The sequence below is a fragment of the Mercenaria mercenaria genome, chromosome 13 (assembly GCF_021730395.1).
Source record: "Mercenaria mercenaria strain notata chromosome 13, MADL_Memer_1, whole genome shotgun sequence".
Taxonomy (NCBI): domain Eukaryota; kingdom Metazoa; phylum Mollusca; class Bivalvia; order Venerida; family Veneridae; genus Mercenaria; species Mercenaria mercenaria.
In genome coordinates this window covers 9909625-9935646 of record NC_069373.1, presented here as the reverse complement: position 1 = coordinate 9935646, position 26022 = coordinate 9909625, and the positions used below count along the sequence as shown (strand labels likewise).

Sequence of the window (26022 nt, the reverse complement as noted above, 5' to 3'; positions counted from 1 at the left end):
ACTTTGGTAGCTGGATGAACCCGCAACCAAAAATGTAGAGGAAGTTAAATTGCAAACATAATCCGGCGCTTCTATGTTACATCATTTTTCATAGCTCATACGTTATCAATAAAATAATGCCTTTTATATGACCCAAAAATAATTGAATTTATCAACTTCTAGTATTAGATAAACATGTGAAAGGAATGAATCGGCGATACTCTGGAAATAATAATATTGTATTTTACAGGCAATGATACTGGAAACACTGTTTTCTTTTTTTGTGAGCATACGACTTCATTTTCCCCATTATTTTAAGCATGTTTTCCCAGGTACTTTTGGACGATTTTACAAGAAGCTGTTGAAAGCAAAGAGTAATCAACAAATACGGGAGCGAAGGCCTAGATGCTAGGGTAGCCAACACACGGCTGGTTGATAGGGTAATTTCAAGTATATGTAGACACCTTGTTCCGCTTTGACTCTTGTTCTAGACCCTGCTGTCGGGTACATTCCAGTACCATATATGAATGTTCAGAAATGTGTATCAACTTTATATTTTCATTATTTAAAGTTTCCAGAAAAAGTTGTCATACGTACATACGTATTTATTAACATTTTTACATTTGACAGACAGACGGACGGAAGTTTGAGAATAAGGTGGCAATATGCAAATTTATTTGTGTTCCATCAAGAGAACACCGACACTATTTGCCATATGTGGCGACTTTCCAGTTTTTGACAGTGGTCTAAGAAAAACCCAGGTGTCCTCTTAGCATTGTTTCATACATGGTGAATGTTTTATTTTTAATAGTTACTTGTACCCACTTTTAGAAAAATATGTTTATATATGTGGATGCTGTTCCTCGCCGATTCCATCAGTACATAGCACAATTTGTCGGGGACCATCCTTGCGTCAGAGGCAATCAAAAAACAAGGATCACGAAATTTGATTAAAAAAAAATGCAATTTTTACCAACATCATGTTAAATTAATATTATAGAAACGTCAGTTTTTGACATTGCATTAAGTTTAATGCTATTCAACTGGAATATTGAAGGGATGTCGACTGCATTGGAACCTTAGAGGGATCTCCTTTATACTAGAACCTTAGAGGGATCTCCTTTATACTAGAACCTTAGAGGGATCTCCTTTATGCTATGCTAGAACCTTAGAGGGATCTCCTTTATACTAGAACCTTAGAGGGATCTCCTTTATAGTAGAACCTTAGAGGGATATCGACTGTATTGGAACTTTAGAGGGACCTAAAATAGCATTAGAAAATTGGGGAGGGGGGTTCTTGGATACTGGAACCTTTGAGAGGTCTCAATTGTATTCCATCTTTGCTTTTAATATTGCATCTCTATGTTTGTTCCTACGACAAAAATGCCTATATTTGAAGGCTGTACATACTTAGCAAAGCTTATTTAAGAAAAGCTAATTGCAGTTTATCGACCCTTTACATCAAACTCGGATAACGTTGATTATCGCCAAGGGGTTCTCATCGATAAGATATTTTTGCGAAGTGTTAAATCTGAAATGGTAAATTCATTAACGTTCTCCGATAATTGGTATGGGAATTATTAGGTAACAAAATGTTTGATTAACAAAATGTTTTATTTAGTAAAGTCAAAACATTTCTTATTCGTTTATTTGATATTTTACAAAAGTCAATGCAGAAACTTCACACTTTTTTACACTCACTGAAGTCGTAGCTCGATAGGTCTTTGCCCTTGCATTTATTTCTCCATCCAACCCTGAAAGAATAAAATGAAAGCAAAGTAGAAACTGGTACACACTGCATATACCATCCACAGAATTTTTAATTGTACCTAGATTTTCAACGTTGGCACTGGCCTGGTCGTTTTGAATAGTCATATTATTATCGACAGTAATCAGCCACTACCTTAATTGTCGTATAAATGAACAATTTACTCGTTTGTATTTTTACATATTGTATAGAGTCTGGTTTGTCAATATTTTTATTTTGTGATATATTTCTTGTCACTTGAATTTCTCATTTTAGTTGTGGCCCAACCCTTTTTGTTTTTTTATATAAAACTAATGTAGATACATGCTGTTGTATTGTATGCTTTATTTTGTTATTGCATCTTACATAAATATTTTGTGTAGGAAAATAATGAAATATGATTAAACCTCTATATATCTAAAATGACTGTATAAATGATTAGGAATATACACACCATTCTTCAAACCCTTTGCATTTTTTTACCCTCACAGCACAATATGCATCGTTGGAGATGTCAGAGTCTTTAAAAGCTGTAATATAAAATATATATTTAAGGTATAGAAAACATACAAACATGCTTGAAGAACAGATCATCCCAAACACAGCCAGAGAGCCATCCATCGCAAAGTAGACCCGCAACAAATAGAAATTGTAACAGAAAAATATAGCAAAATATATCAAAAGTCAGGCTGGATGTTTTTACAATAGTGTTTTAAGTGTTTTAGCAAACGCTTTGATCGTCTGTTGAATACTCAATCTGCAATTACATTATGATCTAATTTCGAATCTACAGTAGCTGTACATTAACAAAATTAACACGTTTTCTGTTTTACATGCAGCATGAATGTAGTATCTCTTTCAGGTAAATACTGCTGAATATTCCTCCATGTTACTTCCACTACGCGCATGTTGTCTTGTGGTGGTGACAGTCTATCATATTTCTTTAAAAGCAATTCATAGACCAAGTATTATAATATATCATACTTCAAAAAGTAAAAAATACATTTAAAATTACACAATTACAATTTAACTTGCTAAATTGCCTCATGTGCCAATAATATGTTATTTGCATACTTCCAGATTTTGATGGAACGTCAGTGTGTTCTGATGTCAACGTCTTATAGCAATGTATATGATGAAAAGATCAACAAACCACTCGGGCGTGCGTTTTGGCCACGGTGGCACACCCAGTTTCACATTATTGTACTAGCTGTCACGCGGCCGTTATGGCCAGAAGGCACATCTAAGACATATATTAATCGCAAATTGGTAACTACTGTTCTCTACGTAATTTATATTATCACAAAAGTATTTGTATAACATACATTAGGCATTGGAACTAAAAATATAAACTTCAAGTAGGCATTATCTATTATAGGTATATGTGTAGCTAACTGCATCAAAGTACACATTTTGGAAAATAATATTCAAAATATCATTTTCTGAAAAGGAGTTATGTGAGCTGAAAAAAATCCCGGGTAAAATGTTTGGAAAAAAACTAGAGACAACTCGGCTAAAACTTTATTGTAGGCTTAGGTGACTTTGTATATAGTAACTTATGCATTTTTACCTCTAGGTATGAAAAAATCATGCATAATTACTGCAACGGTCAGCTGGTTGAAAAGAAAAGCATGTAAAGATCAAATCATTGAATGCCCTGGGGAAAGTGTGACATTTTTTGCGGTGAAATTTGTCAACAAACAGACGATTGAAAAAAAGTTAAAACCCACAGGTAAATATGTTGAGAAAGCCATTGCTGTAAAGAGAACAATATCTGCTACCCATAAATATGCGTATGGCAAAATTATCTAAAAATATGAAAAAAAAAAATGAAAGAAAACAATGTCAGGACTGTCAGATGCGTGAGAGTATTATCCTGTATAGCAGGTAACAAAGAAAGCTTACTTTTCCATTGCATTGACATAACATGGACAGAATTATGATTGACAGACGGTATTCACTGTTTTCCTTGTATAAAGAGGGCTTAGGGTAAGTCTCTACATATAGACATGACCTGTGACACTATTCTCTAATGTTATTTATATTATCACATAACTAATATTATCACATTATCACATAGCTATTTGTAAAAGATATAAACACGACCCATAAGACCCATGATGCTATTCTCTAGTTTATTCTAGACATTTTATTCTTACTCTTGCACTTGTCATCGCAACCGTAGGTATTGAGCCTCCAACATATTTTCCCTGAATATCCGCCAGAATCGCTGCACCAGTACTTGTCATTCAGTTGAAAGATTCCGTAATCTATAGAATCTACAGAACCATCTTTATAATTGGTATGCTCCGCATTATACTTGTATGAACTTTCCTTGTCCACTAAACATAACCCTGTTAAAAAAAAAAACAACAACAATATTTTCAAAAATCAGTCTTAGAGGCATGCCACACTGGAGTGTGAAATGCCAATATGCTGCTAGTGATTATTAAGTATTGCACACTGAAATCGTAATATCATCTCGATGTAACAGACTGGCAAACTGTTATTTTTAGACAAATTGTTATTGCTTAGATATTTTCGTCGGAAACATATCTGTGGTTTAGTAAATTCTGCACGTTAGTATCAATTTTTTCTACAATGTAGAATTTTACTGAAATTGATTTTCCAAAACTTCTACTTAGAAAACTCGGCAGATAAAAAGATAGGGTCATGTGTTTGATTTTTGCTAGACATGTTTGAAAAGTTTGGACCTCACGTAACCTTTCATAATTAGAGTCTATAGGGAAATCACAATTGTGATAACATTTTCGCGAATAGAAAATTTTCTACATTATAGGTTTTAACGAAACTTCTCACAGTCATTACTAAATATATGGTCTATTAAATGATGAAATAAAATGTATAGGTCCGTATGCTTGCGTGTTTTTTTTAGATATTATATATTTTATTGATTAAATTTTAAGAAATAAGCAAAATACAAGATTTTTATTTCCGTATACCGAGCCCAGGCTTTTCCCGAATAAATGACATTACTCCATTACTTCCGGTTTATCAAACGTCACGCAGAAGTGCATTAATTAACGTAGGGCTTCAGGGCTTCGAACCTGAACCTGCTACCTCCAAGCACTATTGTGTATGACGTTGCTAGCTATATGAATTCATTCAGGAGTTCTACACATTTGTACATAGAAAAATGTGTAACACGATGTGACGCTACATATCGAATCCCGCACTTTCTTCAGGAGACACACAAAATGAATGAATAAAATGACGCATTTACGCCAATTTCACTTGCTATCATGAACAGAAATAACTAAATAACTACTTACAGTCCTTGAGCTCACTATCAGGCACACCCTGATCCCGAAGAGCTTTGACAACTTGGCATTTGGTCTTCTTCTGTGCAGCACATAAAGTCCCAAGAATCGCCAGCACGATAACTAACAGCTTCTGATTTAGTACAATCATCTTTGTTATTGGAATTTCTAGCATAAAAAAACACAAAGATATTTTATACAAAAAGTAGAAAATGTACGCATTCTATAAAATCGGGAAAATGGAAACTCCAAAAGTCATACGCAGAAACATAAAAGCTTCATTAAGCAGAAGTGTAAGAATATTGAAAATTGAATATAAAAGAAGTACCTTTGTTTCAAGTAATGTGTTTAGAAGGCTGCATGTTGCGAAGCTGCTTTTATACCGAGTGAAGCGGATATGAAAACAGGATTTTCTTTTTTTTACCTAGAATTTTATTATGTACGTTTTTACAATTGAAAGTTTTGATTAATAAAACTACAGGCAGGAAGAGGGTCGTCAAATAACTTTGAAAAGTATAAGTGGGCTCTCCTTGACAGTTGGCTAGTCGTAAAAACTGCAACGTCAAGGTACAATAGTGTCCATATGTCGTAAGTAAAACCCAACGCCAGAGGGAAGAAACCATTTTATCTCCACATCTGATCCACACTGGTACAATCGCGTAGAACAAGTCAGTGCTTGAGCGATTTGTCAGACACTTGCGGAGAACTAGTAATTGCTGGTAAAATTTGTCAGACACTTGCGGAGAACTAGTAATTGCTGGTAAAATTTGTCAGACACTTGCGGAGAACAAGTTAATGCTGGTATAATTTGTCAGACACTTGCGGAGAACAAGTTAATGCTGGTAAATTTGTCAGACACTTGCGGAGACCAAGGTAATGCTGGTAAAATGTATCGGACACTTGCGGAGAATGCGAAAAAAAAAAATTGATGCTGCTAAAATTTGTCGTCGCACTCTTGCGGTGAATAAGTTAATTCTGGTATTATTTGTTTGACATTTGCGGAAAACAAGGTAATTCTGGTAAAATTTGTCGGACACTTGCGGAGAACAAGTTAATGCTGTTAAAAATTGTCGGACACTGCGGAGAACAAGTTAATGCTGTTAAAATTTGTCGGACACTTGCGGAGAATAAGTTAATGCTAGTATGCAGACATTCTCTTTGGTGCAAAATCAATATGTTATTGCAATAGGTATTTATTTCAAATATGTGCTTACAGGAAGCGATGTTGAAATTATAAAGACGTTTTCTGTCCAGGTGATTTTACATTGCATCATTTCAATAATCATTTTACCTTTTTTAAATATTCTATCTAATAAATCGAACCTCATTTTACATAATTGTCATTGTTATGTTACACGCAAACAGTATAAGTTTTATTATTTAGTTAATGCACGTAGATATTTAATTTCTGGTCCAACGTCCCAATAAACAATATACGTTTTATCTTATATGTATAACATTGATTAAGACATTTGTAAAACCCCTTTGTAATTGCGATGTATGTAATTAAAGTAAACAACAATGACAACAGCAACAAAAATATAGTGTTTACTTCAAATGTATCCTTAACCTTACGTGTGGTTTGGCATTAAAGCGTCCAATTTCTAGTGCAATTATATTTTCCTTATGCATATGTAATCTTAAATATTTCCATAAATAAAACATCTTCACTATACTGAAAAAATTAGCGCGTTATGATAATAGGAGCCTGTGGAGAGAAAAAAGAATTTAAATGTTATTTATTTTTTTTTCAACTGTGAAGATTTCAGTTGTAGGCGTTTTCTTTTGTCATACGATCAGGCGTATGGCTCTTATTGTTGAGAAAATTAACGGTGTTTATCAACACGTAAAACGAGGTTTCACTCAAACAGCTGAAGAAAATTTATCATAAATAATTTCACTTTTAATTTGCAGCTAAAATTAATTAAGACAAATATCATTCTTACTTATGTGACGTACACATATTATTATCATAATTTTGTCTTCCAGTGTGGAAGGTCACATTGCGATATAATATACCACCTGCATTAATTGTACTCATTTTGACCACTATGTACATATAGGGAAAAGTGACCACACCCTCTGACGGCTATGCTTTTTTTTTGACGAATCGGAATAATTTGAAAAATTTTGGTAAACAGTCACACAATGACCATTTGCGTGAATTTATTCTTAAATCGGGTCAGCTGTTAAATACAAGATGTTTTTTTAATTTCCACTATATACATATAGGGAAAAATGACCACGCCCCCTGGTGGCCTTGTTTTCAGACGAATTGGAATAATTTGAACAAACTTAGTAGAGGGTTGCAAAAGGACCATTTGTGTGAAATTATTTCAAAATCAGACAAGCGGTTAGGGAGGAGATGTCGTTTGAAGATCTTTCTATTTTAAGATATAGCAGCTCCTATGTGCAACCAAGCGGAACAGATTTTAAAGAGGAACACCCAAGGAACTTCCAGGCCAAGTTTCGACAATTTCCACAAATGATTTCAGAGGAGATATTGTTTGAAGAAAGTTGTGGACGTACGGACGACGGACGCACGGTGAGCGTCCCGAACACTTGGTGCTCAGGTGAGCTTAAATGGTTGACTACAGGCATGGGTCAGTTACATTGAAATGTAATTAATCAAATTACAATTACATTTGATAAACATCTAATAACATTACCATTACCATTACATGGATTTTCAATGGAATTAATTAAATTACAATTACATTTGGAATGTAATAAATTAAATTACAAATTTTATCAAATCTCTAAGGACGTCTGATATTTATTTTATGACAATTATAGGTCATATGGCGACTTTCCAGCTTATCTCATCACGAGTGGGCACCTGGGTAGAACCACCGACCTTCCTTAAGGCAGCCAGATGGCTTCCTCACATAAATTCAACGCCCCGGGTGAGGCTCGAACCCACATCGATGAGGGGGGAAACTTATTAAAAGCAAATAATATTATCATTATATGACGCATATACTACACACATACATTACAAAATAAATTGAAACACATAAACTTATCAGTTATCGCCACGAGATGAAAATTATATTGTTAAAGACCATGTACAATAAATTGAAGCCTACTTTTATTGGATCTTAACCTTTACCCTGCTAAATTTCTATAATGAACTTGTCCATCTTTCAATTTGGACAGTACCATTAACTGTTAAAAGGGCTGCTTACCAAAACGATACTGACTGAATGGCGAAGAACGCAGATCTTGATCATGATTTTCACTGGTCGCAAAAGCAGAATCAATTGTGTCCAGCATGATAAGAGTTAAACTACTCAAAACCTTATATAAAGCTCGATTCTTGCTAATTCCGTCAACCTTATGCATTACAAAAATATTCCTGTTCTCTTGACTTCTTGTCTAACTGCAATAAAAGACCACATGCAGAAGTATTGCTCTAAGGTAAATGAGAACTCGAGTGTTTATCTATTTTTGTCCATCAAAAATCCTTGATATGTTACCAAAAAGCTATAAAACAAACACTACAAATGTTCGACCATAGGTTATCAAGGTACTTATAAGTTCCATTAAAAGCTTTAATAATGTCAAACTACATCTTAGTGGAAAACCCGAGCATGAAATCTCGTTCACAACAGAATAGGAATAAATCAGCAACGAGTGGGGCGCAAATAGTCACCATAGGAATACTAATTACTTGTCCCTACGTTTTATTTTCAAATTAAGTAGATATGTCATCTAACAGAAACCGTAGTGCTTCACAAACATGATCACAACTGCACAAAGTTGTTAAATTTACCGCTAGAAAAAAAAGTGCTCTAGTTTCACTCCATGTCAAATAATTACAGTTTTCTCTTTTGCTTTTATGCGATTATGTGGTAAATAAGTATAAAGATCATAAGCCGAACATCATTTATTTTGGTTTCTAAATAAAATTTGATAGACATTTAAATCTATCCCCACCCGCTTTTAACAGCTGGAAAATTCGGGCATTTCAACACATGCCATACACTCATTTATGTAGTTCAATATAATTAGACCACGTTTTCATATAGATCAACCTTGCCAAGCAAAGACCTGCTAAGCAAAGTGTTTGTTGAGTAGCGATTTTCAAAGAAAAGGCAGATCAAAGGCACTAACTGTCGTTTTGCTATAGAAAACAACTTATTCGTTCACATCTGACTCCAAAGTTACACTCACAAAGTTTATGGATCTAGGTGTAGCCAACTATTCCCATCTGCTATTTATATCTACATGCATGTACACATTGATTTCTTTTAAGGAGGTAGGTTACCTTGTTACCAGGGTAAATTCAAATTAGTTAAACCGCAGCAATTTTTTGTAGTCCATGTAATTTAATGTTTTGACTGCTACAATTGCAATTTCTTTCATCTCTGGCCCTTCAAGTACAATTTTTATACAGGTTTGAAGAACATGACCCTCTAAAGGTATTTTATATAGAAAGAAGAAGGAAAATACGTATATTTAACAGTTTTCAGTGCATTTTGGTTTCATTGTTATCCGTAGAAGTCTGCATAATTAATAATTTTACTAGTATGCGCATTGGCTTTCGAATATAAGCTTAAAATATATATGTCGCGGGGCTCGTGTTTCCATGGTAACGCATTTTCTCTCATTTTTAAACAACTATGCATGAAAACGGGTTTTTCGACGGCTTTAGTGCCATTCTGTCAATGACCAACATGGAATATTTGGGTAATATTATTAGCAAAATACCAAACACTTTACATGATACCCTATTTTTCTTAAAGTTTAAAGTAACCATGGCAACAGAGATGTTTAAAATAGCTTATATCTTGCTTTTTATCATAATTTCTTGTAAAAAAAATATTAAATAAGATAATCTTTCTTGTTAATGTAGCTTTAAAACATTTTAATTCTAACGTAAGTAATATTTTCGTGTTATTTGCATTTACTTAAACAAATTTCACAGCTTAAAATACTTACAGCAGTACTCCTCGTCTGACATTTTTATGGAAAAATCGTTCTGCACGCTGCTATTATTATTATGGATATTTATGAAATGAAAATAAAATGCCGAATGCATATTTTGTTGCATTCGGGTAAGTTTTTGTAAACGCTAATCAACTTTTTGTATAACCTAAGTAAGTTTTTGTAAGTACTAATGATGTTTTTGCGCGAACAGCCTCAAAAAATGTTAAATCCCGTTAAATTATATAGTGTAAAAAATCGAGTTTTTGTTGCATTCGGGTAAGTTTTTGTCAATGTCGATCGATTTTTTGTATTAATCGAGTCAGTTTTTGTAAACTCTCAGGAAGTTTTTGTTAAAGGTAATGGCATATTTTGTTGCATTCGGGTAAGTTTTTGTAAACGCTAATCAACTTTTTGTATAACCTAAGTAAGTTTTTGTAACGACTAATGATATTTTTGCGCGAACAGCCTCAAAAAATGTTAAATCCCGTTAAATTATATAGTGTAAAAAATCGAGTTTTTGTTGCATTCGGGTAAGTTTTTGTCAATGTCAATCGATTTTTTGTATTAATCGAGTCAGTTTTTGTAAACTCTCAGGAAGTTTTTGTTAAAGGTAATGGCATATTTTGTTGCATTCGGGTAAGTTTTTGTAAACGCTAATCAACTTTTTGTATAGAGTTAGTAAGTTTTTGTAAAGACTAATGCTATTTTTGCGCGAACAGCCTCAAAAAATGTTAAATCCCGTTAAATTATATAGTGTAAAAAATCGAGTTTTTGTTGCATTCGGGTAAGTTTTTGTCAATGTCGATCGATTTTTTGTATTAATCGAGTCAGTTTTTGTAAACTCTCAGGAAGTTTTTGTTAAAGGTAATGGCATATTTTGATGCATCCGGGTAAGTTTTTGTAAACGCTAATCAACTTTTTGTATAACCTAAGTAAGTTTTTGTAAAGACTAATGATATTAATGATACTAATGATATAGCCACAAAAAGAAGTTTTTTTTTGTTAAAGGTAATGGCATATTTTGTTGCACTCAGCTAAGTTTTTTTTTTCTTTTTTGCTAAACGCCTTCCAGATTTTGAAAGATAGCCACGGCGCCAATAATAATCTATTCAAGCGAAAACGAAAGTGGTAGAGGGTTTTCAGCTGTAGCAATACTAATATCCAAATAAAAATGTATAAAGACATGGGGATAGAAAATGAAGTGTTGGCTTATTTAAGGCATTTAAATATTTCTTTTAGCGTCGAATGTTTCTCAACAGCTCATTGTTTTATACACTCATGTTTTTGTTTCATGAAAAGACGAGACAAACTTAAATCAAGCATCGTACAACTTGTCATAGAATTCGGGGACCAGACTAGCAAATACCGGTTCTCATGAAAATACGCACGAAAAAAAAAAAGGGATCACCAGCGAATGTTTTATTGTTTGTCTTTCTACTTATTTTTCTATCTCGTGTGCGGTAATGCTATGCCATACGTGATCAGCCGTTTATTTAATCCGCGGAAATCGGAAATTGTAAAGAACTATTTATCTCTGACATGTTAAATGTAACTATGAAAAACACTGATTTATTCAAATACTCATGTATTTTTTAAAGATGATTACGCTCATCTGGATTCGTGTTTCAAGTGACCACAGAGTCATTGCACAGCAATCCTCAGACTGGAAAGGACCAGATTAACCGCGTTTTGATAATAGAAATAAGCTAACAATAAGATATCTAACATTATTAAAGTTATAAATTTGAATTTTGTACTTAACTTACTTCTTAGAAATATTGGAAAACATGTCCACGTTGCCCGTTAAGCTAACAATACAGTCCTTCCGATGCTATGTACGATTTTATTAATGTATTTATTAACTGATTATTTGAAGCGCACTGTGTAATGTAAATGCATTGAGCCATTCACTACCTACTATCGTGTTATTCTAGGTTTCGTTTAAAGGAAGTATCTTAATTTCATTTAAACAGAAATAGCTTTTTGCTGATTTGTGTTCATCAAATACACGCAATTTGTATGAAAACAGGCCGAAGAGGCAGTTTTAAATAATATAAATGGTGGATGTGTTAGCATTGGATCTATGTGGAAAAATATTTTCTGACTGTGTTGAAAGACCATACATACCGTTATATTACGTGTTGGACTATGAGCCGTATAAACTGGCTCTTGGCAAAATAACGCCACAAACATTTTCCCACGGAAGCATAAAACAGTGGCTTAAGAAAAAGAGCACTTTTATATCTTTTAAAGACACTTTGATCGATATGATTCGTTTTCATAAGATGAATTTGAATATTGAGGCAATCAGTGAAAGTGACTGGATGACTTATATTCCTGAGAATGAGGAAATAGCGCTTTATGTCAAAGATGTGATACGAGGTGGCGGCCAAGAACTTCAATATAATTGGTTTCCAGTCTTAGAGAAGGATAATAAACAAAATCTTATTCTGCTTACGAAAACTGTAGATATCGTTGATGCAATTCTTCATTTAGAACTGTTAGAGACGCTTATTGAAAAGCATGATATCAATTTGTAAAACGATGTTGAAGAAATAAAATACGATAAAGGAATACGATTATTTTATTTGTGTACACCAATACGTCAACCAAAGATTCATCGTTTCTGTCAAAACAAATTCAAATTTATGGGTTTTATAACACAAAGGTATATTAATGTTCTTCAAATAACAAGAAAGATCTTCTCCGACTGAAATAAATAAAAAAAAAAAGTAATTTCAACGCTTTTGATTAAAACCATTCAAACTTTTACAGATATGTATCAATATAGAATTAGCTTGCGCATTTTGTCAACCATGAATGTCCAGTTAAAGAAATACGGTTCATTAAAATATTACAGAAAGCTGTTTAGCGATCCTAAATTCAAACTATTTACTTGTTTCTTATATAAATTTTGCATGAAAAGAAAATAAGTTGAAAATACTTTTAACATTAACGACCCAAAATATATCGCTACATTAGAACGAACAGGTTCTATATAGATCTATCTGATATTTAGACCGACACTATTTTTTATATTTTTTTTTCAGTATCATTTAACTACACATGCATATGTAACTCTATAAAAATCTGGGCTATAATTCAAATTTCGTTACAGATATATTGATAGAAAGACACAGTTGTATCTTCATGTTCAAGTAAATGCGTTTATATGGAAACTGTAAATGATGTATATGAATGAAGGTAAAAGACCATATTGGATAAAAAGTTCCTTGTTGGAGGAGTCTGCCCTGAATTGTTAGGTAAAAGGTTCTACTTGATATATCTCTTCTTCCTCCGTGTTGTGGTCACTCTTTCTATTTTTAAACTGAAGTTTCTCCATCATTTTTGCCAGTGAGAAAAAAAATGTCTACGTGTTAGTTTATTTACGTATTCGTCTATTTTAAGCATGCGTGCTGCGTTAGAACGCTTCTGGCTACCCTCAAAACGCTTCTCCTCCAGGCGGGATTGATTGTTTTTCATGCGAGATTCTCGATAGTCTTTACATTTCACTTGTAACCTGAACATGTCTATAATGCTCGTGCATACATGTCCAAAACCTTTCATTTCCGTCTCCCAGGCAAACAACAGCTTTTCATTTTCCAAGTACAATTACATGGTTCTATAAATGACAATCTTTTTTTTTAAACTTCGTAGATGGCTTGGTCAATTTTTCTACTTTTAAACTGAAGTTCCTCCGTCATTTTCGCCAGTGAGGAAAGAAAATTGTCAACATGTTAGTTAATTTACGAGTTCGTTTATTTTTAGCATGCGTGCTGCGTTAGAATGCTTCTGGCTGCCCTCAAAACGTTTCTCCTCCAGGCGGGATTGTTTTTCATGCGAGATTCTCGATAGTCTTTACATTTCACTTGTAACATGAACATGTCTATAATGCTCGTGCATACATGTCCAAAACCTTTCATTTCCGTCCCCCAGTCAAACAACAGCTTTTCGTCGTCAATACCGTCTATGATATCGCCATGATAAGTAAACAGCTTACTTACTCTCTTCTGAGTACAAATTTTGTTATCGATATAAGCGTCTTTGGCTTGCACGCTCGGTTTATTATTCAAACAAGTATGATCCCTTTGTGACAGCCAACTTTTGCTACACCCGAGACAAGTGTGATGAAATGCGACAGATTCTAGCGTATCTACGACGTACCTAGCATACTTTAATTGTAAATAGAACTCGAGTATACACACACTTTGGTGTTGTCGAGACAAAACATTTGCTTCGTCCATTATAATATACGTTCGTATTTCAAATTAAGAGATAAATAGTTATTTATATACTACAATTGATAGAGTACGATAACGTATTTATTGATTGGTACACTCATACTTATTCACCTTTGAATTGGTTCAGTACGTTTAGCGCTTTGTTTTTTTAACGCATAACATTTTTAGCCTTTAGTGTGAGTAGTGTGTTTGTGAGAGATCCGCCACGACGGGAGTGGGAGCGGGGAGCAGGAGCAGGAGCGGAGCAGATTGCGTAATCAATTAATTAATTAATTAATTAGTTAATTAGATGCTTGGGGGAGATTGCATCATGCGGGTGTTGATTGCGCGATTTAATCTCATTTGCTGAGGGCAGAAAAAGTGTATTGAAAGGGATCAGGTGTTTTTGGCCACTGCTTATCTTGATCAATTAATTAATTATATATAATTAATAACGATTTTGTTATAAGGAGAAGTGTACACTTCGTCGGCTGTAGGGAGCGTAGACAAAGTAAAAAAAAATGGATGCCGGAAAGAATTTCGAGATCAGACAACGCAGGAGAGTGCGCATGCTAGAGTTTTCATTAAAGGTTCACTATGCACAAGCTGTGGTAGATAACATAGAATACGCCGCAAGGTCGGCTTGCTGCGGGTGCGAAATGCACGAGCAAGCGAACTTCAACTTTATCATATTTTTATTTTATTGGCTTACTTTGTGAGTGATGAATTCCAGAGACAATGGCTTTTTTGTGCGATATGTCTTGATATCATTAACAAATCTGACAGAATGTAAACAATTAAATGTGAATTTGGATTCAGAAAAGAAAATGCACATGTTGTTTAAAAGATGTTTTTTAAACGGACCTAACGTGTATCGGTGCGTTTTTCCAGACCCGTAAACGGACGGTGTGGGCTCTGATCAGACCGCGGATGCGCAGGCTGATCTGGGCTCACACTGGTCGAAGATTCCCGAAGGCCCATTTTCTCATGATGCGGCTCAAAAAAAAATATGACGTCATTGACGTCTACGACAACGACGCTGACTTGTGATGGCAACTTCCTGTTTGTCACCTAACTTGAAACAGCTCTTGATGACTAAAGATAGTTACAAATGTATGTCGCCACCGGGTTCGAACCAGTGACCTGAGCAAGTGGGTCTACATGTAGCTAAAGTTGTAATCATATTATATTGGTAGTGGCATTGGATGCAGAAATGATTATAAAAATTGAACCACGTCACGGAAAAATTGGCATTCGGAATTTCCGTAAAGTGTATATTTAGGTTGACCTGTGCATTTATGCATCTGAGTTAGGATCAGAAAATTTCATATTCAGGTAGAATAAACCTTTTTTGAAATAACAGCGAACGCTATGGGCCCTGATCAGACTGCGCGGATGCGAAGGCTGATCTGGGTCAACACTTGTCACAAAGACTCGAAGATACCCGAAGGCCCATTTTCTCATGATTCGGCTCAAATGATTCTATGACATCACTGACGTCGACGCTTGTGCTGGTGCTTATGGCAGTCGTTTAATGATGTTGCGATGACAACCAACTGATTTTCATTTGCAGTATAAAACTTAACATGATACACATGTGCTTCTAATGTCAACCCCCATGTTGGACAAACACATTCGTAACACATTTTACCCGTTACGAATGCGATCGCACACGTACGAAATCTGTTACAAATGCGATCTGTTACGGATGTGGTCCTACAGAGCCATGCCATCAGAATTATGTCAATTTTTTAGTTACACAGTTTTGTTTTTCATTTCCTATTACTTGTAAAGACAAAATAAGCATGTAGTGCTTCAGCGACCCGTTCTTATTATTATTATTATCATCATCAACAACATCATCATCATCATCATCATCATCATCAACATCATCATTATTTGGTCAATAGAACTTGAACTACGATACCATGGGTTTTATATGGAACAAAGTTCCTGCCTTGCTAAGTTAAGCAGTAAACACTAAAATTCTAGTTTTCAGACAGAACCGATGATCAGTACTAGTGCGAGTAAAAGCATAAGGAACTTTACACGCGAAGTAAGGCTACCTTAGATTACCATCAGCACATACATTTTACTGCATGCTGTTTCTGAAAATAAATAAGTTGCTTACCTATGGTGGCGTAACAGTGGCATGTGAATTAAAAAAAGATTGCGACACCAACCAAATGTCCATGCATTTTTCTTCGCCGAAAAGCCGGAATAATCGCGAAACGACCAAGTTAGCCGTTTCATCATTTTTTTTTTTCAAAATAAAAATCTCGAAACTGCCGAAGGTATTTGTGTCATCTAAACATATCACGGAATGACCACATATACAGTGTGCGGATTTGGGTCTACCAAGGTACACGCCCATGTTTGAAACAATGCTCGGAGGGACTCATGAACCCGTGAGTAAATTTGTCAAATTGGCCACATTAATATCTTTCTAAAGATAAATACGATATAAAATGTTTTACAATCAATAAATAATTCAAAACAATTTCTTAATTCAGCTCGGAATGTACGGATCTCTTTAATCATAGATAATCATTATATATAGACTTTACGACTGTGAGAAGTTTTTTTTTTTAAATAATGAAAGCTTAATAGAATAAACTATTATCAGAGTAATTGCTACTCTTTGTTTTTTTGTTTTTTATTGGGTTTAACGTGGCACCGACACAATTATAGGTCATATGGCGACTTTCCAGCTTGATGATGGAGGAAGAACCCAGGTGCCCCTACGTGCATTATTTCATCACGAGCGGGCACCTGGGTGGAACCACCGACTTTCGGTAAGCCAGCTGGATGGCTTCCTCACATGATGAATTCAACGCCCCGAGTGAGGCTCGAACCCACATTAGTAAGAGGCAAGTGATTTGAAGTCAGCCACCGTAACCACTCGGCCGCGGAGGCCTAGTTGCTGCTCCAGCTGTTGGCATAAAATAAAATCAAATTGTAGACATGATATACAATTTTTGGCAAAAATGCTTTAACATGTCCCCTTCCTTTAAACAAAGAGCTATACAAATTTAACAATATCTATACATCTTTGCTTTAAAATTCTTTAAAAATAAACGTTAATCCTGCAAGCGTGTAACTATCTAAACACCATCCTTCAACAAAAAGAAACGTGTTAATTGTTCCGGTACTTATCTGCTTAAAGAAAACACATTAAACCGGATTAATCGATTTTGTATTGATCTATTGTTATCGGATCGATGTTTGATCGATGTACGTACTTATCAATTATCGGAAATTATCGTTAAAGATGATTTTCAAACAACGGCTGAATAGGAAATTGTTTTTAAAACGTAACATCAAAGGCGGCATGATTAGGAAAGCATGAAACATACAAATATGTGTGAAAAACCAAAGTTATGTCAATTTTCCTGAAGTAATTTTTGAAACAACATCCACATTTGGGAACTAACTCGCATACCGTGTGTTTGTACAGGAATTGCTCAGTCTTCTATAGTATGTAAGTACATATTTTTTTATCTAAATAGACAGATTGATATATTTATACTCTTTATGTATATTTACTAAATAGCAAACATATCACCTTAGCTGATGTTGGACCCATCAGTCTTTTATAACTCTTTCACGCGCACCCCATGTCTTTAACATTCGAAAGAGGAGTTGACATTATTATATAGATAGCCTGAGACATATCTATTTAAGAACAAGTTGTATGATCGGACATTTGGTACAACGGTTAGTAACTGAACTATGAAACCATGGGGTTAGAGTTTGAAAGCCGCACACACACTGAAAAAATGGCTTACATGTCACCTTAAGAAAATATGATATATAAATCGTAAGCAAGTGTATGATGAAAATTTGAATAGCAATATGAGAATGGCAGTTACGGGCATAAATCTGACATGCGAATACATTGTGGAATTCACATTAATTCTATTGATTTATTAAAAAAAAATTAAGATTCAGCCGTGAGCTATTGTAACTGGTATTGATTCATATTGTTATGATCGGATGAAATAAAAGCAATGTTCTATATTGCTCTTTTCCATTCTGTCCTTTTTTCTAGTTTCGTTTCTAATGAAACTTTTATAAAAGTTTTTTTTTTTTTCATATTACTGAATTGAATTGTCGACTGTTGACATATACAGTTCTGCAAATCAACACCATGTAAGTTACAACGCAGCTTTGACAAACTCAAAACATATTTACAAGTGTGCTAATAAATTGCCAAATTTAGGAAAACATAAATTAATAAATACGATTGTTTGTGTAAACCGTGAATTTAAGAAAATGGACATTTTTTTCAATTTATAAAAATATAGTACGTCAAAATCCTACATGTATGTCCAGCAGACCATATATATTGTAATAAAACTGTATGTTGCACTATATACCCTTTTGTTTTACATTTCTTATTGTATATGTACTTGTTACAAAGGCGTAAAACAATTAAAAATGATAACAGTGGTTAATCAGGTTTTGGTTAACTAATGGATTTGTTCAAAACGCAACCAACTGATCATTTACACTTAATAATGTCCACTGAATTGATACAAGTTAGATCGTCGTTTTAAGTAATATTTTTAAAATATGACTTTCCTATCCTGGTTACCAAACCAAGATAGCGTTATATTAGCATATATTTGACAATTTAAATATATTTTAAAGGAATAATATGGATATAAGCACTAAAAACAAAAATTTGCAATGATAAGTACATATTTTGCTAAAATGAATTAAAATTTAAGTTAATTAAATTATTATTACCTCCCTTTGTCAAGATAGATTGAAAATAGATGAATTCTAAAGCTACAATCTGTTTCAAAGAAGAAGAAGAAGTAGAAGAAGAAGAATATGTTATTAGACTCTAAACCTTACAGTTTCTGCCCTATAACAATATACAAGCATATATACAAATATAAATAAAGGTCAAACAAAGATTAACTATCTATATACATGAGGATGGATCAGCATCTGGTTAGAATCTATCTTTCTCTTTAAACACTTTTTCCTACACATACAGTAGCTTCGCTCATGACATGATGATATGAGAAATAAACTTAATAATACTAATGTATTTTTTTTTCTGATATTGTCCGACCAGATCTACACCGCACCATCAAAAATTCTCCAGTGTTCGGCGATGTGCATACTTATTTCGATGTCTTACTGTACACAAATGTAGATATATTGCTTATAAGGTAGCAGGGTACACTTCGAATTTTGACTCCGTCAATATTTGTAATAATTAGAACTTCGTGATTTTGGATGTCTGTAAATTAAGGTGAGATACAATGATTGTTAATTATTTAGAAAATTTATACAGCCGATACATGTAAAATTCTGATGTCAGTTGTAAAACTAACTGCTGCTAGCTTTGTATGAACTAATGAGACACCTTTTCGCGGAAAAATTCAAATTACGGAAGGGTTCTGTGCTTGTTGATTGATACTCAGGAACATTTTCGCTATTTTGTGAAAAAACGAGCTGGATGGGCCCCCATTTCGTTTACATCCAGAAGTTCAGTAAGGACTATAAAGTTGAGAAATGCGATAAAATTGGGCATTTTTCTTGCAGCGGGATCATTGCAGGCTGTTCAAACAGTGCAAAATTTATGATTTTGGCATGCTGTTTTTAACTGATGGTGTAAAACTTTCGTTTTGATAACTTTATTTATTCTTGTATGAGAATCCTGGTCTGGCCATTAATTAAAAGCACAAAACATGCACGCAATTTATAAAATGGCCACCCTGATTCTGCTCAAAAGGGAAGAGCAATATTGCGACTCGCTACATGTAAGACTGTCCATGCCCAAAATTTTCGAATCTAAGTGTACCCTGCTACCTAAAATAAATGAGCCAAGCTTCTCGCTCGATTTCTACATTAAGAAGCATAGTAGGACGGATTAAATGTATTCTTACGAAGAGTACCATCGAGAGGTAAATCTGGTCGCAAGGACATAGATCTATTGCTACGTTGGTGTATATTTAGATTTCGAATAAATCCGACACCTGACACTCACACAATCGTTTAACGCATGCGCAAGAACTAATAATAACAACCGATGCACAACCAGGAACCGAGGTCGGCCGTGACTAATTATTTCAAAGCTTGTCTTTTGATTCAGGTTGTTGAAATATCCCAATATTTATCCAAATGCAATGCTAGAAATCATATAGAAATCAAATGATATAGTCCACATTTTACATGTAAATACTTTAATATTAAAGGGAGGTAATTATAAAATTTCATAAAAAGTAATTACATGTATGTACACATTTCCAGTAGGGATGTAACACTATGTAATGGGCTTTTTTGTTCCTTTAAAACAGAATGAAAACTGAAAAATGTCATTAAATGTTGATCAAATGTGATTGACCACTTTTAAGTAAGTCACAGGTTTCAAAATAAAAAAAAAATCCGTTAAAAATTTCAAAGTGAATATAATAATTATCGACTACTGCTGCATCCCGCGCACATTCCCCATTCTGATTTTCTAATGATCGTCCCCTAAATGGTTCTCATGACCGTTTTGGTTAAAGCTGCTTTTGCAACAGTAAATATCGAAACAATTCAATACTGTGAAATAATCTAGCCTAAAATGTTAAGAGGCTAGTGCTAAATTTACCTCTTCTATTACAGTAATTGAAAAGTACACAACAAAAGTACTTTTAATGAACATCTGCATGAACTTTGTAGAAATAATGCATTGCTTCAATTTGCTTGCAATGAAATATAATAATTGGTTAATGAAATAATGTATGTTCTTTTCAGAATGGCCCATTCGAGGACAAAGGAGAATCTGTTGCCGAAAAGGTCAAGGATCAAGTACAAACCAGAGCAGGTAGGCAAACCTTCGTACTGTTATTGATAACTCAAGCAGAAATAACATGACGGTATGACATAATTATATTATTTGAGCCGTGCCATGGGAAAACCAACATAGTGGATCTGCGACCAGCATGGATCCAGACCAGCCTGCGCATCCGCGCAGTCTGGTCAGGATCCATGCTGTTCGCTTTCAAAGCCTATTGCAGTTAGAGAAACTGTTAGCGAACAGCATGGATCCTGACCAGACTGCGCAAAGCCACTATGTTGGTTTTCTCATGACGCGGCTCATTTCATTATCTAATATACCTATTCTATTATATCAAACAATTAAATAGATAGGAAGAGAAGATTACAAAAACAAGTCCACTCAATACATTTTAGAAAGAAATAATCGCAAAGAAATTATGCAGATAATAAATCAAACGAATACAATTTAAAAGTGTTCAGTTCGGTAACAAGATCTAGACTTAGATCGACCAATTTACATATCTGGTGTGACTTAAATTAACAAAGATAGGTAGCTGTGATTGCTTTTTATGGAGCTATTTAACTTTGAGAAATCGTTTTTTTCGCAAACAGAAATAATCACAGCCATATTATCCACAAATATTTTGGCGAATAATCTGACACATGATTTAAAACACCTTAAAATTTACCTTTACCCTGCTAAATTTTAAAATTGACTTTTTCCTTTACCCTGCTGAGTTACTAAAATGGACTGGCCCATCATTCAATTTGGGCAGTATCACTTATTATTCAAAGGGATGTTCACTGAAAATTTACAGACTGAACAGCGAACAGTGCAGGCTGATTTTCGTCTGGCAGAATCTACCAACAGGCTAAAGGTTAATACCGTGTGTAACGTCCATTCCTTTACACTAATAAAATTTCGAAAAAAATATTTTTTTTTTTTGCACTTTCAGACTAATTTTAGCAAAGTAAAGCTTTATATGTTTACATATGGTTTAATTTCTTTGCAGATTGAGGTGTTGGAGAGAGTGTTTGAAGAGAACCATTACCCCGATACATTACAGCAAGAACGGCTTGCCCTTGACCTTGATATAACATTGGACAGAGTATCAGTAAGTACCAACAAAAACTACATGTTGTATACAAATACAAAATGGCCAAGTGAAACATCTTTAATATATAAAAAATAAGTTCTGAACGTAGAGAAGAAAGAAGGAAAGGCATGTATTTTTCTCTCATTTCCAGTATCCGTCCGTACACAGAAGTTTAAAATGGTTGAATCTTCTTTGGGTTCTTCATTTTAACTATAAATCTTGGCAGCTAAGAACCTGTTACAGTTTAAGTGTTGAAGTATACACTTGTAAGAATGCATTGGCGTCACAAAAGTGAACTTGTGACGTCTGAATATACAGACCAACAGAGTTTCTTTAATCAAGTCCACTATAATATTTTTTAAAGAAAATAGCCTGTAGTTAAGAGCATAATTACAGTAAGTGTTGCGGTATACACTTTAAACATGTTCTGGCGTCGTAAACGTCTAGATGCCATTCCAACAAAATTTCTTTAAATTTCTTTGTTTGATCAATATGACTGTCCATAAAAAAAAAAGAAATTAGCCTTCTTCACTCGGCTGTTGTATATGCCCGACTTCGTCTGCATGATCATACGGTAGAAGCAATGGTGTATTACAAAGTATGTCATGAAATAATTGTTTCTTACAGATATGGTTTCAGAACAGAAGGTCGAAATTTAAACGGCAGCGTCAGGCAGATCACATGACCTGGATGCGTAAACAGATTTACCGAAGCACAGACTATGAAAATGGCGGCAATGTGTTTGAAACGCCAAAACTACCGGCACTGTCGTCTGCTTGTCACGTTCTGAGTCCTATAGAGGCACGTGTGCCGAGGGACGACAACATAGCAGATACGCATTCTGGGTAAGATTTGTTCAAATTTGTGAAAATTTACTATGCAGAATACAAGATATTTATTCTTGCCTCAGGAAGTTTTCTATATCAAAGGCCCTAATATTTATTCTTGCCTCAGGAAGTTTTCTATACCATAGGCACTAATCTTATATAGGCCAAATGATGTAACAGTTTTAAAATTCTTATGGCTTAGTCTAGTAATCGCAGACACTTTAAATAATAATAATAAATAAAAAACTGCAAATGCTTTCAAATCAAATTTTATCTCTTTTAAGCGTGCTTTCTAAAATACATCCCTTTACAATATACAAAATCCGCCCGCTTAGCTCAGCAGGTAGAGCGTCGGTATACGGATCGCGGGATCGTGAGTCCGATCCTCGGGCGGGGCGTATGTTCTCCGTGACGATTTGATAAACGACATTGTGTCTGAAATCATTCGTCCTCTACCTCTGATTCATGTGGGGAAGTTGGCAGTTACTTGCGGAGAACAGGTTTGTACTGATACAGAATCCAGGAACACTGGTTAGGTTAACTGCCCGCCCTTACATGACTGAAATACTGTTGAAAAACGGCGTTAAACCCAAAACAAACAAACAAATTTACAATATACAGCTTCATCTTACCTCCATTATGGCCGAAGCTTGTATATATAAAATGGCATTTATGGTCATTTGCCATTCTTTTACATATTGATCTCTCATTCCTTGTACGGATGGAAAATAGCTTATATCCATATTAAAATTGTTAAACAAATTACCAAAACATAACTGATTAAGTTTATCCTTGATACAACTTACTCTGCAGATTCCAATTCTATAAATTAGACTACAATTTTCTGAATGTACATTGTGAATTGTGATAATTTCGTTTTATTTTTATCCAATGTTGTCAAGTTTAATATTTTATTCGTCCTATTCTTCTGTCTGTTCATCAGTTCTGTCATCCCGACTTTTACCATTTAACAAAAAAAAAATCCTTCCCATCTTTAAAAGTTACAAATTTAATATCCCTTGCGCGATTTTAGAATCACCCGGAACATTTCTAGAATTAGCGGACATTACTGGAATTCTTGAAATGCACATGGCAATTCTAGAACGGTCCAAATTCTTAAGCTGCGCAGAACATAAACTTAAGTCATACTTGAAGACACACGATTATTAGCCGTCTTGGTTTATAACACTCGAAATATTGGTCAAGCAACAGAGACTTTATTTCCTCTTCAATAGTATCTCTGAATTGCACTTCTTAATCTCATTTCAGATCTTCAAGTCCTTACATGTGGAATAGTGCAACAGCCGAATGCACGAGACCACTATTTCACAATGACAACTACCAGCAACGTGCGCCGACAACTTGCCACTACAATATAGACCCGTCTTCTGCCTCAACTTGCTTGTCCGCACCTTCTCGGCTAGCAGCTGACTCCACCAGCACACCTCCTGCTATGATACAGCAAACGTATATGCCATTGTTTGACATGTTTCATATCTTTTCACCAACCACTGCGCCATTTCATGTGCCCAGTATGCACACCCTCGCTCAGAGTCACGTGACAAGATCTCGTCTGGATGAGAGTGAATTAAGCAGTTTCACAGTTTCTCCTCAACACCAGTTATTTAAACCTGACTTTAACACTTACATAAAACATGAGGATTCTTCAAATCACAGTGTCTCTAGTAATGCTTACACAGAAAAGAACAATCACAGTTCGTCTGCTGCAGATAAACAGAAATTCGGATGGTTAGATTCGGATTCGGACAGTAGCCCAACGAATGACAAGACTCTAGAGTGTCTGGCACAGTGGTGTTAAAAACTGGGAATGGTCTCTGATGTTGAATTGTTAAAATTGTGACAATTACTTATAACGAACTGAACTGATACATGGTTGGATACCCCAACCATATCCCCACATGGATTATTATGAAACCTACATTGTAGAGGCTAGAAGGTACTTCACTCAGATTTGAAAATGCCACTATTATGTTTTTCAGTAAATACATTACACCGTTGTCATGTTATTATTATGTACATTACACGTTTAAGTGATATTATAACATCACCGACGGCAAGACAGTGTTGACTATTTTAAAGTTTTTTATGTAACTTAAAGGGACGCCACCAAATGAAAGTATGTCAACTCTTCTCAAATCTATGAAGTACTTCAATTTCTGAAGTAGTTGTATATAAAGACGGAGTAACATCCCTTTAGAGCATTAATTTACGTAAATAAAACGGACTATACTTAAATAAGCATGCTATTTTCTACAGTTTTAATAATAATTATCATTTAGTGCACAAATGAATTATATAAAGTTACTGTTCCTATGTTACAAGTTCCATTAAACACAGTGCTCAATTTCTATATGTCTGTTTGTTTGTATTTTGTTTTTGTGTCTCTTTTCGTTTCCTTAAACCTACAAATGAAAAATGTAGGGTATGTTTATATGTATTATTTAATATGACTAAAATCACTGTTATGATTGCACTGTTGCAGTACAGACTGCATGTTTGTAGAAGTGCTGCTCGAACAAAAATGTTTTTGCTTTTTTTATAACAAAAATTGGGTTCTTCAAAACACAGCAATGCATTACAAACTGCACGTCACTTGCAACACCATGGTCGTACCTGCAAATTTGAATTAGCTGTTAGCTTGTAACGAATTATCTTTCAGTAAAAGGAATGATGTATCGAATTAAACAAGCCGTGCCATGAGAAAACCAACATAGTGACTTTCCGACCAGCATGGATCCAGACCAGCCTGCAGTCTGGTCAGGATCCATGCTGTTCGCTAAAGGTTTCTCTAATTGCTATAGGCTTTGAAAGCGAACAGCTAGATCCTGACCAGACTGTGCAGATGCGCAGGCTGGTCTGGATCCATGCTGGTCGCAAAGCCATTTTCTCATGGCGCGGCTCAAATATATTGTATCAAAAATGTTATTCTCACATATTATACCTCACTTTTGTCTACAATGATAAAATCACATTACCGAAGAAAGAGATATTTTGACTATCAAAAACATTTTCAACCTTTTTGATACGTAACCGTCAGGTTATGTGACCGCGCTTATATTTTGAATTGTCATATAAGGGCAAATGACTGCTTCAATTTTTTAGCCAAATCATGAAATGATTGCCTCCCTTTTGTAT

General features: G+C 34.6%; 2 protein-coding genes across 2 annotated transcripts; one reads left to right on the top strand and one right to left on the bottom strand.

The window, feature by feature from the left end:
- Positions 1–1611: 1611 nt before the first annotated feature.
- LOC123529873 (lysozyme-like) lies at positions 1612–5484 on the bottom strand. The gene is made up of 5 exons (XM_045310438.2): positions 5336–5484; positions 5020–5175; positions 3886–4080; positions 2181–2256; positions 1612–1733 (listed from the first exon to the last, which is right to left on the bottom strand). The coding sequence occupies exons 2-5, from the start codon at positions 5156–5158 to the stop codon at positions 1661–1663; spliced, it is 483 nt and encodes a 160-aa protein (XP_045166373.1). The 5' UTR covers positions 5159–5175; positions 5336–5484; the 3' UTR covers positions 1612–1660.
- Positions 5485–7372: 1888 nt separating this feature from the next.
- On the top strand, positions 7373–25169 carry LOC123530531 (homeobox protein Dlx2a-like). The gene is made up of 6 exons (XM_053520717.1): positions 7373–7532; positions 14349–14433; positions 20919–20988; positions 21956–22057; positions 22667–22884; positions 24136–25169. The coding sequence occupies exons 1-6, from the start codon at positions 7373–7375 to the stop codon at positions 24683–24685; spliced, it is 1185 nt and encodes a 394-aa protein (XP_053376692.1). The 3' UTR covers positions 24686–25169.
- The last annotated feature ends 853 nt before the right edge of the window (positions 25170–26022 follow it).